Genomic DNA, 15,816 nt, shown 5'->3' with positions numbered 1-15,816 from the left:
TCTAGACATCTTATTTGCATGCAGGAGTTGGGCACAGCTAAAAACTACCTGTTGTAGATTGCAACAGACAACCCCTAAAAGGGCAGGGGGCAAAACAGGGAAAATTAACTGCCTTAGATAAACACGTCTTAGATGGCTGATTATAGGAAGTAACATATGTACACAGAGACAGAAGAGACAGGGAAGACAGGGGGCTGCTGGCGTAACTACTGGGCCAGGCCATCATCTCCATCACATTCAACAGATGAGACAGAATACTGCTGGATGTGGTTCTTTAGGCAAGAAAATACAATGCAACACCACCAATTTTAGCTCTGATTTTGTCCACATTCATACCATGTCTCAAACGCTGCTTGAACATCAGTGGTCACTGTAGTTCTACAAACTTGCTTATTAAGCCTTTGTTTTCTTACTAAAGAATTCAAAACCAGACAATAGTTTTAAGTGTTTTTTTCTGAAGCTGAAGTTGATGAGAACACCAAACCACAGATAATTATACAAAACTGCTGAAAACTCAAACCAGTCATTACTGATTTGATGTTTAATGTAAAGCAATCTTGTCATAAGTTGCTATAAAACACATCTGCAAAGCCTGCAACACATATTTATACCCACTGAGAACAGCACAGAAATCAAAGTATCAAACAAGCATATTAAATGTAATGAAAAGAGAACCAGGAAGATGCACACTGAAGATGGAAAAGAATACTGAAGTTAACCATTTACTGAACTCAAGAGCAACTCAGGTAATGCAAAACTCTGCAAAACCAAGCGAGCTGCAAACATTTTAACTGTATATATTATCCAAACCAAGTCAATGGAAACCAGAAAAGGCAAGAAGAATGCTATTAAGACGAAGAAAAGGACAGCCCCATCAAAAGAACTTGGGCTGTTTAGTCAAGGAAAACAAAGACATGGAAGAAATACGCTGCGATAATCATTAGGGAATTGCCAAGCACCACAATTAAAGGCTGTACAGACATGACAGCATATAGATTTGAACAAGCCAAGAATACTTTCAGATCAGAGATTAACAGATTCTTATAAACATTAGGACAATGAGATTCCACACAAATTTGCAACAGAAATAGACAAGAAAATAATTGCTTTTAAACAGCAGATCAATAAGCTTTTTATATGAATCACATGGTATAGAGTCTAACATTACACAGAACTGGATGCAGCGAGCTAAAAAATCCCTTCCAGCTTTACTCTCAGTTCCAAAAGGCTATTCATAAAATTTGAGTATCTTTTGCTATTTCTGTATCTGTGGACCCATCTTTAAAATAGTATGCAAGTCAGAGACAAAATCTCAACATACTAGGAAAAACGCCAGTTAAGAAAAACTGCAGTAAACCACAGAACAACAAAGTGAGGATTAACACCAATAAAGTGTGGGAAAGTCCAATATCCAAATAACCAACTGTTCTCACAAGTTCTTGCCTTTCTGGTCCTTATCAGATGACAGAATTCATGACCTAAGCATCATAGTTAAACTAAGAAGGGTCCTGGAAAACAGGTATGATAATGCTTTTATGGATTTTTCCCAATGACTATTTCCAAATCAAAGCAACAATAAGGAGTTTTTAAAAACGTTTTAGATTGAAGTTCTAACAATCAACAGGGAAAGCAGTCAGTGATGTAATAAGCAACTGAAAAGACCCTGAATCACTATAAACCTATAAATCTATTGTTTTCTTCAACGTAACAAAAAGAAGTAGGAAAATAAAAGTACAGAATACAATAGTGACAAAGCTCTTTCCCAACAAGCCCAGAATCAAGGTCACTTGCCAACCAGGTGTTTGGTTTATTTTAGTTCAACAGAGTTATGAAAGGTTAACACTCCTCTGTACCTAACTGATGCAAATGCATTTGGATGTAACAAAATGTTTTGAAAAGCTACACTGCTAAACAGGGAAATTAAAAAAAATATAAAATCAAATAAGAATATGCTGGAGCAACAAGCTATTGGGCAGAATCACACTGAAAGATTAGAGAGGCTCCAAGTTTTCTAGAGGTGTACTCTTATTACATAATGCCACCTACTGACTGCAGTTCTAAATGCTCATGTTACAGCTTCCACAGAGAAAACTGATTTTTAATTTAACAAAACAGATTTCTCTATTAAACATTAGGGGCTGGAGATCGACTATTCAACTACATAACTCAAGATGAAATTTTTCATATAAAGGGCTGTTTAATAGTCAGTTAATTAAAAAGGCTGACTGGAAACAAAAGGACTCTTAAGGCAGGTCCAGGAAAAAGCAAACTAAGGAAGAAGGCTGCCTAGCACCAGATTGCTTTGTTCTGTGGGTTTAAGTTTGGTTTGAATTTTAATAAGGAAGCTAAGGTTGGAGTAGAAAGTCAACTCAAATTCTGGATAGAACATTAGCTTTTTCAGGCCTGGGGAAAATAAGCCTACAACTTCCAACAGAAATACTGCCACTGGGATTACCACCAAGATGTTCCTTATCCTTGTTCTATGAAGTACTGTTGTGGTTTAATCCAAGCCAGCAAATGAAGTACCATGCAGCCACTTGCTCACTCCCTAATCTCCCCCAGTGGGATGGGGAAGAAAACTGGAAAAAAGGTAAAATCTGTGGGTTGTGATAGAACAGTTTACTATTATTATTATTATTATTGTTTTATTTCAACTACTAATGAAAAAGGTGGTAACAAAAAGAGAGAAATAAAACTCAAGGAAAAAAAGTGATGCACAAACTCGTTCACCACCCACTTATGATGCCCAGCCAGTCCCCAAGCAGCAATCAGCCCATCCCAGCCAGCTCCCCCAAGTTTATATACTGAGCAGGACATCCTATGGTATGGAATATCTCTTCAGCTAGTTTGGGTCAGCTGTCCTGGCTCTGCTCCCTTCCACTTCTCATGCACCTGGTCACTAGCAGAGCATGGGAAACTGAAGTCCTTGATTTTGAGTAAATACCACTTCATAACAACTAAAACACCTGTGCATTATCAACATTATTCTCATACCAAAACACAACACTGTTACTAGCTGCTAGGAAGAAAATCACCTCTACCCCAGCCAAAACCAGGACAAGCACCTCCACTATTTCTTACGAATAGAAACAGTTCACTGCTGATGTGATGTAAAGAAAAACTGTATTAGTTTGGGTTTTTTTCTCCAGACAAAACTGAATATTATCAGTTACTATACCAATTGTGAGCACTTTTAAAAATACAAAAGTCCTCATTTTAAAAATATAAATAAACCCTTGAACTTCATCATTCTTCTTAGATTTCTATGCAGACTATCATCCGAAGGAGTAACATCATACTAACTCTAATATCTTGCAGCCATCTAATTTTTCCCAAACAGTATCCAAACTACTGCTAAAGCTGGTATGAAAATAATTCCTAAGACACACATACATCAATTAAGGAATAAAAGCACACGATAGTACACTTAATCACTTGTTTAGCCACAAACATTTAATTAACTGAAGTTCAAAAAACCCAAAAAACCCTAAGACCATCATATTCTAACTGACTGTTCTTAAAACTGCCTGTATCACTGTCGTGGTTTAACCCCGGCCAGTAACCAAGCACCACACAGCCACTTGCTCACCTCCCCCTCACCCAGAGGGATGGAGAAGAGAACTGGAAAGAATGTAAAACTCAGGGGCTGAGATAAGAACAATTTAATAGCAAAAAGCAAAAGCCACACATGTATGCAAAGCAAAACAAGGAATTCATCCACCACTTCCCATGGGCAGGCAGGTGTTCAGCCATCCCCAGGGAAGACAGGCTCCATCACGCATAACTGTTAGTGGGGAAGACAAACTCCATAATGTTGGATGTTCCGCCACCTTCTTTCTTCTTCCCCCAGTTTATATACTCAGCATGATGTCATACAGAATGGAATATCCCCCTTTGGCTAGTTCAGGTCACCTGTCCTGGCTGTGTCCCCTCCCAGTTTCCCATGCCTCCCCAGCCCTCTCACTGGCCAGTCCCAGGAAACAGAAGAGTCCTTGATTTAGTATAAACTTCACCCAGCAACAAGTAAAAACATCAGTGTCCTATCAACATGTTCTCACAGCAAAGCTAAAACATAGCCCTGTACTAGCTACTAAGAAAGTTATCCCAGCTGAAACCAGGACTATCATAAGTAATGGAACAGACAATTTATAAAAAAAGGCAAAGATGAAGATTTGAAAGTTCAAGTCTGACAAGTCTTCAAAAAGGTACAAACCATAAATTTACAGTAGCATTTAAATGAGGTGACAAAGTATCTTTCCAGCTGACTTTCAGGCACCTCACTCAAAAGTGGGATTGGTAAATTTGAGGTAGGCTCTTCATCCCCATGAAGAGGGAAAACATAGCTAAAGTCACCACTCACAGCACTGGGGAACCAAGTACCAGAATGGAAGAGCAGCTTTTCCATCATGCTAAATTCCCTTGGATTTAGCACTGTCCTACAATATAAACACTGCAAGACTGATATTTAGCACAAACTTACTTCTAAACTTATTCATTGGAACTACCTGAAGACAGGCTCCGCTTTTAAACAATGCTGCTAGAAGTACTGGTAGCACCCACCTTTATGCAGCACAGCCAGAAGATGCAGCAGGAAGCTTGGGTCCTACACCACTGTCACCCCAGTTCCCTCCTCCTCAAAAGGGGGCTCTAGCCATCCCAGCATAAGGGGGCAATATTATTCACTTACTCCTAACTAATAATATACTAATGTGTAAGGAGAAATAAGAAACTCTTGCCTTTCTTCACAGTCCCAGCTCTGACGTAATGGTGAAAATCTGAATATCAGATAATTAACACATACAGATTTTACCATACCTTCAGTTGCAAACAAGGCATTAAAGGACAATCTTAGGATATAAAGTTAACTGAAGCTCTTCACAAAAACTGTTTAATAAAAAAGCTTTGATATGGTACTGTAAAATGTCATTAAAAAAGAGCTATATATTTTACATTTAAAATAGTCTTTAATAAAAATTTTTTATTACTGCAAATTACACTGTCTATCTATTGCACGCACACTACTTTCTCACCTCACTACAAGATGGTGATCAACCATTAAACACATTACCTCTTCCCCGATCCTATACTAAGTGACAAGTCCCCAAGGACTCAGTATTTCCCTTCAAAATTAAATTTAACCTACTTAGCTCTTATTCCGTATCTCCAGCTGAAGTTCTGATTTTCTAGCTGTTTTTCTATTTCTAGACCATGAGGATAACAAAAGCCCTCTATAACTCAAACCTGAAGGTCCCCAATTTTTCTAACTACTGAAGTATATAATGCAGCAGGGTCATAGCTCCCTTTTTCAGCTCAGAAAATAAACATGTCCTCTCAGAAAAACTAACTCCGTGGAGTGGCACATAAGCTAAGTAACATTACCAAGAGAAAGGATAAAAGGACAGTGGAGTAGCTCACCAATCACCTGGTTCTATTTGTTTGACTCTAGATCTAGTCAAAAGGTCAGAAGATGACAACATATTAAGAACAAACTAATGACTTAGTTGGTGTGACAGAAAGTGTTCAGAATACGCCACCTGACCACAATGCCTATTCCATGCATCGTTTTCCTTTCCCATTATTGAGGGTTTTTTTTCCATTTTATGAGAGACTGGATGAACTAGCAAAGATGAATCAATTCAGCATCCTGGTCTCCGGCATATGAGCAATTGCAAACTACAGGCTGTCGTTGATTGTCTATTAGCAAAAAGTTGTCTGCTCTTAAACATAGCTGTAAATCAGGTGCAATTTAGACAAATCTGACAAATATATGTATGGATAGATACTAAGTTAATATTTAAGCCAGATGTTTTCTTCTCCTTAAAACTAAGAGTACTTGTTAAAAACATCATTTTTCAGATAAGCTTTAAAAGTCTACAAAATTTACAGCTGACATCTTCATCAGATCCTATTTTTAGTAGCTTTCCACATTAATGTGCAAACTGTTACACTAATACGGCACAACCTGTTTGTAAAGTATTCACTAGATTTAACATGATACATTAACACAAGAAACACCTTAAAAATTTGAAAATAGTTCTAAATTTTACCATATTCTAAGTGATTCTCATTCAGCCAGAAGAAATCCGATTTCTAAAAAGAAAATAGACTAGATGTATCCCATTCCAGAAACAATACCATGTACTGATGTATCTCAGAAGCTGGTAAGGTTACACTGGTGCTTTTATGAAAATGCTGATTGGCAGAATGAGAGTTAAATATATTTTTCCAAATTATAACCAAGAGAATGTTTACAGAAACAGCTACATATTAAGCTGTCTTTATTTTTATAGCTAAACTAACAACAGCTCTGCATGTTTCTTGTGTATTACGTCTAGGACATTTTAAGACTGACTTTATTTTGTAGTGACTTTTTCTCCAATACAGATCAAGTAACATAAATGAAGCTCTATATTTAATTTCTGGTGTTGTCCATCACCCACTGTTGCATTTTCAAATAACTTAATGGCATAAAAAAGTATTTAAATTAATGTGGTAGTTGGAGTTATGAGGTGAAAATATGACTGATGTAAAAACTACCAATATTTAAATGTCAAATTATTAATATAGCATCTTGTTATATTACTAATATAGCATTTTTGTTAACATAGCTATATTAATAATTATTATTAATATAGCATCTCCAGTGTGATACACTGAAAATTATCCTGCATTAAGACATGCAACTGTTTCATTGTAATCTTTAACAGCATACACCTATCAAAAATCTACCATATTCCAATGTTGCACACACAAATGTGTATTACCTGAGCAAGTTCTTTTTGTTCATTCACCAGCCTGCTGCAGCTTGCAATCATCTGGTCCAATGCATAGAGCCTATCCTCAAGGCCTTTAATAGCCTTCATGTTCTGATTATCTAGTTTGGCGATAGTTTGGCGACATTCTGCCAGAAAGGGCTGGATGATCCTTGGATCAAGCTGAAAAAAAAAAGATTTTTTTTTTTTTTTATTAGCAGTTGACATAGTAAAAGTCAATGCAAGCTAAGTAAATGAGTTTTTATAACCTTAATATTTTTCTTCCTTTTTTTGAGTCTAACATGTGCCTACCTCTGTCACCTCCTCCAGAATTCTGAATTACCAGGTTTGTGGATTTTATACCACAGCTCAAATTTCTTTGAAGTATTCCAACCAGACTATCATAGAAGTCAGGATCCTTACACAACGGGAAGGGACATTAGCCGAGGGGACAAGACAGCATGCAGGGGAAAGAGGCAGTTTAAAACTAATGGAGTGTCTACCCTAGAACACAGTCCATACAGCTACAGTCGAAACAAGTGATGAATGTGACTCAGTGGGAGGTGCAGTAGGGAGGGAGATGTGAGAAAGCTGCAAGACCCATTCGCCTTTTACCACTAAAGGAATGTTTTAATTGATTCCTTAGACAAGCAGATTAGTTCTAAGTAACTGGAAAACAAGCCAGAGAAAAATAATGTATTTGTAATGTTTTTTGCTGATGTTTTTCCTAATAAATACATTTTTATAGATTATTTCATTGTATTCCTTCACAGGTTCCTTCATATCCAGAAAAAGAACTGTGTTTGAAACACTAAGAGTCTACCAATGTCCACAGATATTAAGGGTGACTCTTCAGCTTTCATTAGAAGAGTAATGAAATAAATCAGTCTATTTCCTTAGTTCTAGAAATAACAGGTAATTGCAACCACTTACATAGGACAGAATTTAGTCTAAAACTGGAATACACTAGTTAGGAACACACTATAACAGTCATTAGGTGTTAGCTGAATATGAAAAAAATTGTCCAAAATTATCCAAAATGGTTATGGTGTGCCATCTATTATATGACAATCTAGTGAAAAGGACACCGTCCTGTGAAGTCGTATTAGCTGTCATACCACTAGCTTCTTTTGCTCACATACATGGTATATGCCACTTAGAGAGCACACAAATTAACTCTCAAAAGAGAAGGCACTTTTATTTGTGTTAATCTTTAGTCATACAAGTACTATATTCCCTTCAATCTACTATTTAACTGTATAAAAGCTTTCCAACACAGCACTTTTTCATTATGGAAATACGCCCCCCAGGGTACAGAGAGGAATCTGAAGAGAAAAAGCATTACAAATTAAGGAGCAACTACAAATAATAATAACTTCTTTAATTCTCAACATGCAAAACAAAAAAACACACACCCAAACAAAGACCACAAAGGGAAGTAGCAATACCTAGTAATTACCCCAGAACTTTTCAGAATAAATAATCAATATTATTATTGATGTGTCAAAATACTTTGAAGTTCTCTGAAAACAACAAAGGCTAATTTTTAGTACGTTATGAAAGATCTTATGAATCTTGGTCTTTCTCAAGTGAGTTGTCCATCTTCAGGAACCAGTAATTGTTCCTGGAATCAAACCAGATTTGTTTATAGCATCATCTTCACTGCCATCCTGTTCAGGATTATTCCCCTGTGGCATCCTAAATTACTCCAATGCAGGAGCCAGAACAGTTTCTTAGCAAATAAAATAATGAAGAATATGGTGGGGTTTCCTTTTTTTACCTTCACAAAACTAGTTGTGTTTTATCTCTTTTTACAAAGGGCATCTATTCCTCTCATTCCACCCTGTAATTTATTTCCTCCATCCATTCTTTTTACCCCATTTTTGACATAACTGCAGCTGTAGCACTCAGCTCTGCTTTCACTGGTAGGTAATACTGCTCTCATATTTAAAAGTCTCTTCCTCTTGTAGCCTTCTATTTAAGTGGCTATGACTGCACTTAACAGAAACATCTGATTAGCTCCTACTTACCCACTGTTTTTACTGCAGCCTAGGTTTCTCTAATTAGAAGCATTATTTTGTAGAAACACCTAGAGGCTAGGAGAACCAGATACCTAGCAACACTGTGCAACCCACCAGTTCCGCCATGACTACCAGTACCAAAGGTATAAAGCTCATACTCTGATACTTCATACTTTCACAAAAATCTTACCTGAATTCAGAGTTTCAAATAAGAATTGCAATCATAAACCATTTGTATGGTTCATATTTCCAAGAAGGAAAGGGCATGGGGAGAATGCAGGAAAAACAATACTTTAAAAAAAATATATTACTACCATTTTATTCTAGCTTGCTAAGCTAAAGTGTCATCTCAAGTAAATATTAAAAGCACAATTGTGTTGCAAGATACTAAGTATTTTTTTTTTTTACAGTTACAGGCCAATTCTGTTTTCAAACGTTCTAAATCAAAGGTAGGCAAAAATTCAGTCTTTTGTCCGTATTGCTATTGAAGTAAAATACATTGATCCATCTTGATCTGTTGTGGTTCACAAAACCCTGAAAGCTTTGAAGTAGTGTGATAGTTCATCAATTACAGTTGTTATGGTGGTGGCCACAATGGTCTGACTAATGTGTTTTCCCTACCGGTCAATGCTCCTTATACCAAGAAAACAAAAAAAATCTTCATTTTTGCAAGAACAATTACATTATTTCCCTACAAAAATCACCTTAAGTTACAAAACAATTACAATAGTTGAAACAAAGGATTTCTGACTAGTCTTAGATAAGAACAGGACAGAAATACACACAACTACAAGATAGCCTCTCTAAAACATGTGATGTATATCAGATCAGGTAAGACTATAAGTTATCAAAAAAGGTATAATAAATATTTAACTAAGGTGATTATTTTTTTCATTTTTCTACCTTTAGTATCACAATAATTATTCGGAAGCAGCTTTTAAATGTCTACCTTCAAATATTGAGTTCTTAGAAGACGTTACATTTGTGTCCAATTAATATTATGTAGAAAGTTAATTTATTCTCTCACAGCTTAACTACTGGGTTTTGTTACTCTTGCTTTAATCCAGTAGAAAGCACCTTGTAGCGTTACTCAAACAGGACAGAAGATTGTCTCAAATTTCAGCAATCAGGAAGTCTTTCACACAAGAAATTGAATATTGTTTTTGCTAAAGAAAAAAAAAACTTGAAAGCCCAATCTTTCTCTTCACTTTTCCTGTACTACTAAAATTTAGAGAGCTCAAAATCTTAAGCAGCCTTTAATATTACGCCCAATTCTCCAACTCCTTTTAATACAGAGCTGAAAAATCAGTGTACAGAATTGAACACATTCCCTACAACACACAGGGTTTAGACATAACTGAGACAGTCTTCTAGTCCTACCCTACAGAGAAAAAGAGATAATTTCTGTTGTCTTTGATGCTCTAAGTTATACTATTACAACTCAATATAGAGTTTACACATGCAAACAAGGCTAAACAACATAAGAAATATAAGCTAAAGTGAAAGATGATTTCCAGGCAAAAGGTTTTAAACAGTTATAATGCTCACTGGTTCAAATAATCGTTTGGAAAGTAAAGAAAGTGAGCAACATTTTATTCTAGCAGCATCAGAAATATGAACTGACATATTTGACTCTTCTGAGTTAATCTGTATCAGCTAATGCATACATATAAAATGTAAATTTATCATAATTAACCACATGAATTTGTCCCATGTTTTAATAAAGGCTTCAACATTTTTAATACAAAGAACATTAACTTTAGTCCAGAAAAAAAATCTTTACTTTCATTATAAGCATAATTTCTATGAAAAAGGCAAAGAAAGAATAGAAGCAAAGCCACTTTGCTTATAAACTACAAGAAGCTATTGGCTTTCCAACAGGAATGGCTATTTGAGAAACAAGCCAGATAACAAGCATTCATTGTGAAATTATACATTTTCCTAAAGGTCAAATTCTTAACGCTCAAGAACTCTTAAAATACTTCGCAACCACCCCCAGTCTCTGCTTTGGTCTCCGTTCAGATAGCTATCTGAGAAATGAGTTACAAAAAGTTGAGTCACTTCAAAAGCACCAGCATCTGGAAAATAAACAGCAACATTCAATTTTAAGAAATTATTAACTTACCCTGCTCATAGAATCAAAACATTTTCTGACCAGCGATTCAACATCATTAGGTCTATCTTGAACATTTATCCAGTCTAACAAAGACACATTGAAGGAAGGCTGATCACCATCTTTCAATTCTACTGATGTTTCATTGTCCTGGACAGTAGCATTTTGACCAGATTCCTTATCATCTTTTACGTTTTCAGGATCTGTGCCTTCCAATGCTGAATGTTCAACTGACTTGCAAAATGAGGCTAACACTGATTTATTGTTCACTTTAGATATATCAGAGTAAAGCACCAATTCAGCAGATTTCCCATCCTCAGCTTCTTCACTTTCTGCCCCTCCGTGGTCAGCTGAAGAATCCAGTCGTCCTAAACACTCTCTGTAACTATGTCTCGTTAGGCACTCCAACAGTGGTATCTTGGCCATGATAGAAACAGCAGAACCCAAGCTTTTTTAAAAAGGGTGAGAAGAAAAAAACATCAGTATCTAGAAGCCAATGTGACAAAAAACTAGATACAAACCATCCATAACATCAAGTACTATTTATTGTAGAACTGAAGCAGATTTGAGAATTTAGTGACTGCCCTTTCAAAATACAGCGTTCAGAATCAGCATCATGGGAGGACAGTGAAAACAGAATTTTTGCGCTCTCCCACTGCTGAATATGAACTCTTTTAACAAGTAAGCTTCTGTTTTCAACACAATGAGAAAAAGGACAGTTTGAGATATACCCTGTTTGTGGGTTCAGTTTTGCTTTTTGGGTTGTTATTTTTTTTAAACTCACAAGTGGGACTTATGTTTCCAATCTGCACAGATACCAATGCTTATTAGCAAAGATTGGGTACCCTCTGGCCAAATACTTTTGCACAGTTTCATTGGTTTCTATACATTTGATAAAAGCGATGAGGTTCAACTTTTTTCTTTTAAAGGTAAAACATATATACTTTATTTCTTTAAATATTCAGCAGCCGCTTACATTCTATTAGGCAAAGCACTCATGGAAATACCATAATACTGTAACAACCAGAAAAATGCCAAAGGTTTTCCATGAAGTAATATCCAGAGTTTGTAGGACGCAATTACACACATATATACATACACACACACTCGCCTCAAAGGTATACATGTACACCCAAAGTTTGTGTTATAACTTTATACTTACAACATAGATTATAATTCTTAATATCTCCTCAAGTGTGTTAGAAAGCAGTTAATTTGAAAGTGCAAATATGTATTTTTAAAATGTCGATTAATGTCTAAATTTATTATCTAGCTATTTCTACCATGCATTTGGAAGAACTCCAGCTCTTAAACATCAGTTTATTAATGAGCCTATCTTCCATATAATTCAATTCAGGTTTCTGTGTGCTGATGAATGCAAGGAAAAATGTCAGTTAAAAAAAGAGTAGCATAGAAAAGAAAGAATGTTCTCCTTGACACATAATCAAACGAACAAATATGTGCTTGATTAATTAGAACTAGCAGAGAGATAACACATGAAAGAAGTTTAAAAATATAGTAACTTTAAACAATGAGGATGAATTTAATGGCAAACCTACTGTGTAAGTTTCAATTTGATATCATCTATGGACTGCAGATAGCTTGAATATACATTTTCAAACTTGAAAAGCAGCTTTTGGTAAGAGTATGTACAATCTTCCAAGTTGGCCATTATGGCAGCCCAGCCTTGATGTTGAAGATGTTCATCGTGTACAAGACCTTCACAAAAGGAGCAAAGTTTCTTGGCGACCTCATACATCTCCTGTAAAAAAAATAAATTAAAACGTTCTAATGAAATGCAAATCACTTCAGTTTATTACTGTGGTAACTATATAAAGCATTAAAGTGAGACTTTCAGAAAATAGTAACATAGAAAAATGTTACATTTAGGTAAGGTGTAAAACTTAAGCTACAACTTCCTAAAAAATAACAAAACTTTTATTTATTCGTAAATAAAAAAACTAATTAGATGATGAAAAATGTATAATTTACTGAGAAGTATCTTCAAAACAGGCAGGTGAAAGTTGCAGTTCCAAAAAACCTTATAAAATTAATTAAATGCTGCTAATATAAAATACTCAGTGCACATAAACACAAACAATAATGCTTGTACTAATCTGGTAGAAGGAGCTGGCAAACAAGGTCCATTGAAGGAGCAAACTGTTGATGAGCCAAGCAGAAGCTCAGAACAAGACAATGAAATGTAAGATCAGTCAGCAGAAGCACAGGTGCATAAAATGCAAGAAGAGATGCATGAGGAAAACAGCAGGGCAGATAATTGAGGTCTTCCACTGATTAATAAACCAGATACAACATGATGAGAAGCAGTGCAGAGTCTCCACAAAACTCTAAAATGCACCCTGAAACTTGGTATAGGCAAACCAACATGGATGCTTTTCTGTTAAGAACTGGATGACACTGAGGCATTTTAAAGCCATAAGAAGGTGAAAATTTAATTACCACCCAACTTGGCAGAGTTAAGAGAGACACCTATATATGGCAAATACCATATCTTACTAGAAGTACACTAACAGCAATGCCTATTTATTCAATTACAAAGTTTTAACTATTAGGAAGAGTAACTAATTTAAATTTACCAATTTAAGAAAACAGGCTGCTCCCCTCAGTGGGACTACTACTCAAATACAGAATGAGTAACAGTCACACAATAAATCCTTCAGTTCAATACAATTATCAATAACATACTACTTGGAAAACATTCTCCTGAGCAAACCTGTATGTCAGGTTTTAGTATCTACCTACCCTCCAAGAAAGAAAATCTTACTACTTTTTGCAGGTCAAGCATACCATTAAACTAGAACTGAACACATGACTTTCCTCTGCTATAATACATTGAGAAAACCATACATAAAAGAAAGAAGTTATACAAATACAGTGAGAAAGCACTGTTACAAATGCAACACATCAGTACATTTCAGAATGCATTTGCTGCTGAACACATGGTTAGCAGCACATATGCATACCCCCAAAAATTTAAAGCCCAACAACACTTATCTTCCCAAAACAAAAAAACTGCAGAGCATTTTATCCAAATTTTCAGAATACTGAAAAAACCTGAAAATTATGAACATCCACCCCTTTTAAAAAGTCCAAGCCTTGTCTCAAGCAGCATGACAAAATACACTGTCCTTCAGATCACTGGTAACTAAACTATCAGCAGATCAACCACGAATATACAAACTTACTTATACATGCACTTCCAATAAAATGAAAAGCTATTACAAGTTTCTACCACTTCATAGTAAAGATGGTAGATCATCTTATTTCCTGAACTTTGGTCAGTTTCTGTGCACATGAGAATAAGGATTTCCAGTTTGAAATGAAGTTATTTTATTTGTTGCATGAGTTCTCACTTTCTCAGTCAAAAATCAACCAATACCACAACTTGGACAGCATCCAGGTAGTGCTAAAATTTGTAAGTCATTTTCTTCAGACTGTCTCAGTTCATCTAGACAATTTAAATTCACATATGTTGACTAATGCAATATTGACAACTTGAACAATCTTTTCTTTTTTTTTTTTAAATTCACTTTGTATAGAGGTTACTCAAAGACAAATTCTGCAGCATATAAAAAAGCTGAATATGATAATTGAGGAAGCAGGAATTAAGAGCCAAAAAGACAGGCTGTTTCACCCTAAGGTACACTAAAAAAATACACCAAAAGCATGAAGCTGAAAAGGTAACAAAATGTCCCAATTTTGTTCTAATGTATGCCCCGGGAATGTGTACAAGTACTCTCTTCAATTCACAAACACTATTCTCTACCCTTCCTCCAAACCACAGGCGATAATTCCAGAAGTGAGAGTATATGTAGAACCACACATTAGTTTGAAGACTAAAACAATATAAGCCACCTACAAAATCAAAACTGATCAGAGTCTTTTTATGCAGTTCCTTCAAGTGATTATCTCGGTTTATAAGGGAAAGTAAAGCCTAGACTTCTCCCACCTTCAAACAAAAGAGCTGCTTTAGAAGCCCTAGGTAGAGGCTTTTGTTAGTTCTGTTTTCCTTTGGACAAACACACTTCGCATGGCACAACTCAAATGCATAATAAGGAAATGTATACACTAGGCTTGCTTTGACCAGACTTTCCACCCTAAGACATACTCTTAACTAGTGGCCAATATTTGGTTTTATAAAGATTTATTGTGTTCACAATGCAAGTCAAAAGCTACAAATTAGTACTGCCCTATGAAGCTTTATTATATGTCATTCTTGATGTTCCCTTGAGAACCTAAGCGTTGTCAAATTAAGATTTTTAAGAAGGCTGCTTCCTCAGCAAAACACTTTCAAACAAAAATCAGAAATCACAAGTTACCAAATCTTAGTTGGGGTGGGGGGGGAAATAATCATTACAATTGAGATTGCTTGTTACACTGCTGATGACCAGCACTGACACACTGGATCTAGCAATCTAATCTGTGGCGATTTACCCAAATTTAACCAAACCAGAAGCTTGTGTCTCAACAGTCTGACTCCTAGAAAAGAGAGCGTAAACAACAGTATTTCCCACACTGGAAAATTAATTAATTTATTGTTTTTAGGAAACATGTAACAGAAGGGCATTCTAATAAGTGTCAGGATCTGTCATATAATGCAGATGTGTCCAGAGGAACTGTCATATAAAAATACCCCAATGCCATCTAGGTATTCAACCAGGTATGCATTTTTAAGAGCAGCTGCAGCTCCTTGCTGTACACACAGGAGATGTGGACAATAAATCAAAAAATCCCCTTATGAAAGCTATCGTAAGTATGATACTAATATACAAAAGTGGTTTTTTCTGAACTATTTAGAGCTCAAACTGAACTAACACTGAGCACAAAATTCATTAGCCTGAAAGCTAAGTTGCTTTCAAGTATGTTTTCAAAGTTACCTGTAAGCTAATAGGCTACAAGTCAAATTGTA

At 35.7% G+C, this 15,816-nt stretch overlaps 1 protein-coding gene across 4 annotated transcripts in view; it reads right to left on the bottom strand.

Moving 5' to 3' along the window:
- Positions 1-15,816, bottom strand: part of RB1CC1 (RB1 inducible coiled-coil 1) — an 81,835-nt gene that overhangs the window by 36,954 nt on the left and 29,065 nt on the right. For all 4 annotated transcript variants that reach the window (XM_080381461.1, XM_080381463.1, XM_080381462.1 and 1 more), the window contains 3 exons: positions 12,446-12,648; positions 10,899-11,334; positions 6,765-6,935 (listed from right to left, as the gene is read on the bottom strand). In XM_080381461.1, the coding sequence (XP_080237587.1) occupies positions 6,765-6,935; positions 10,899-11,334; positions 12,446-12,648 (810 nt within the window). The remainder of the gene's footprint in view (positions 1-6,764; positions 6,936-10,898; positions 11,335-12,445; positions 12,649-15,816) is intronic.

The sequence above is a fragment of the Falco punctatus genome (assembly GCF_963210335.1).
Source record: "Falco punctatus genome assembly, chromosome: 3".
Classification (NCBI taxonomy): domain Eukaryota; kingdom Metazoa; phylum Chordata; class Aves; order Falconiformes; family Falconidae; genus Falco; species Falco punctatus.
The sequence above is the reverse complement of the archived record's forward strand: the minus strand, read 5'-3'. Positions and strand labels throughout refer to the sequence as shown.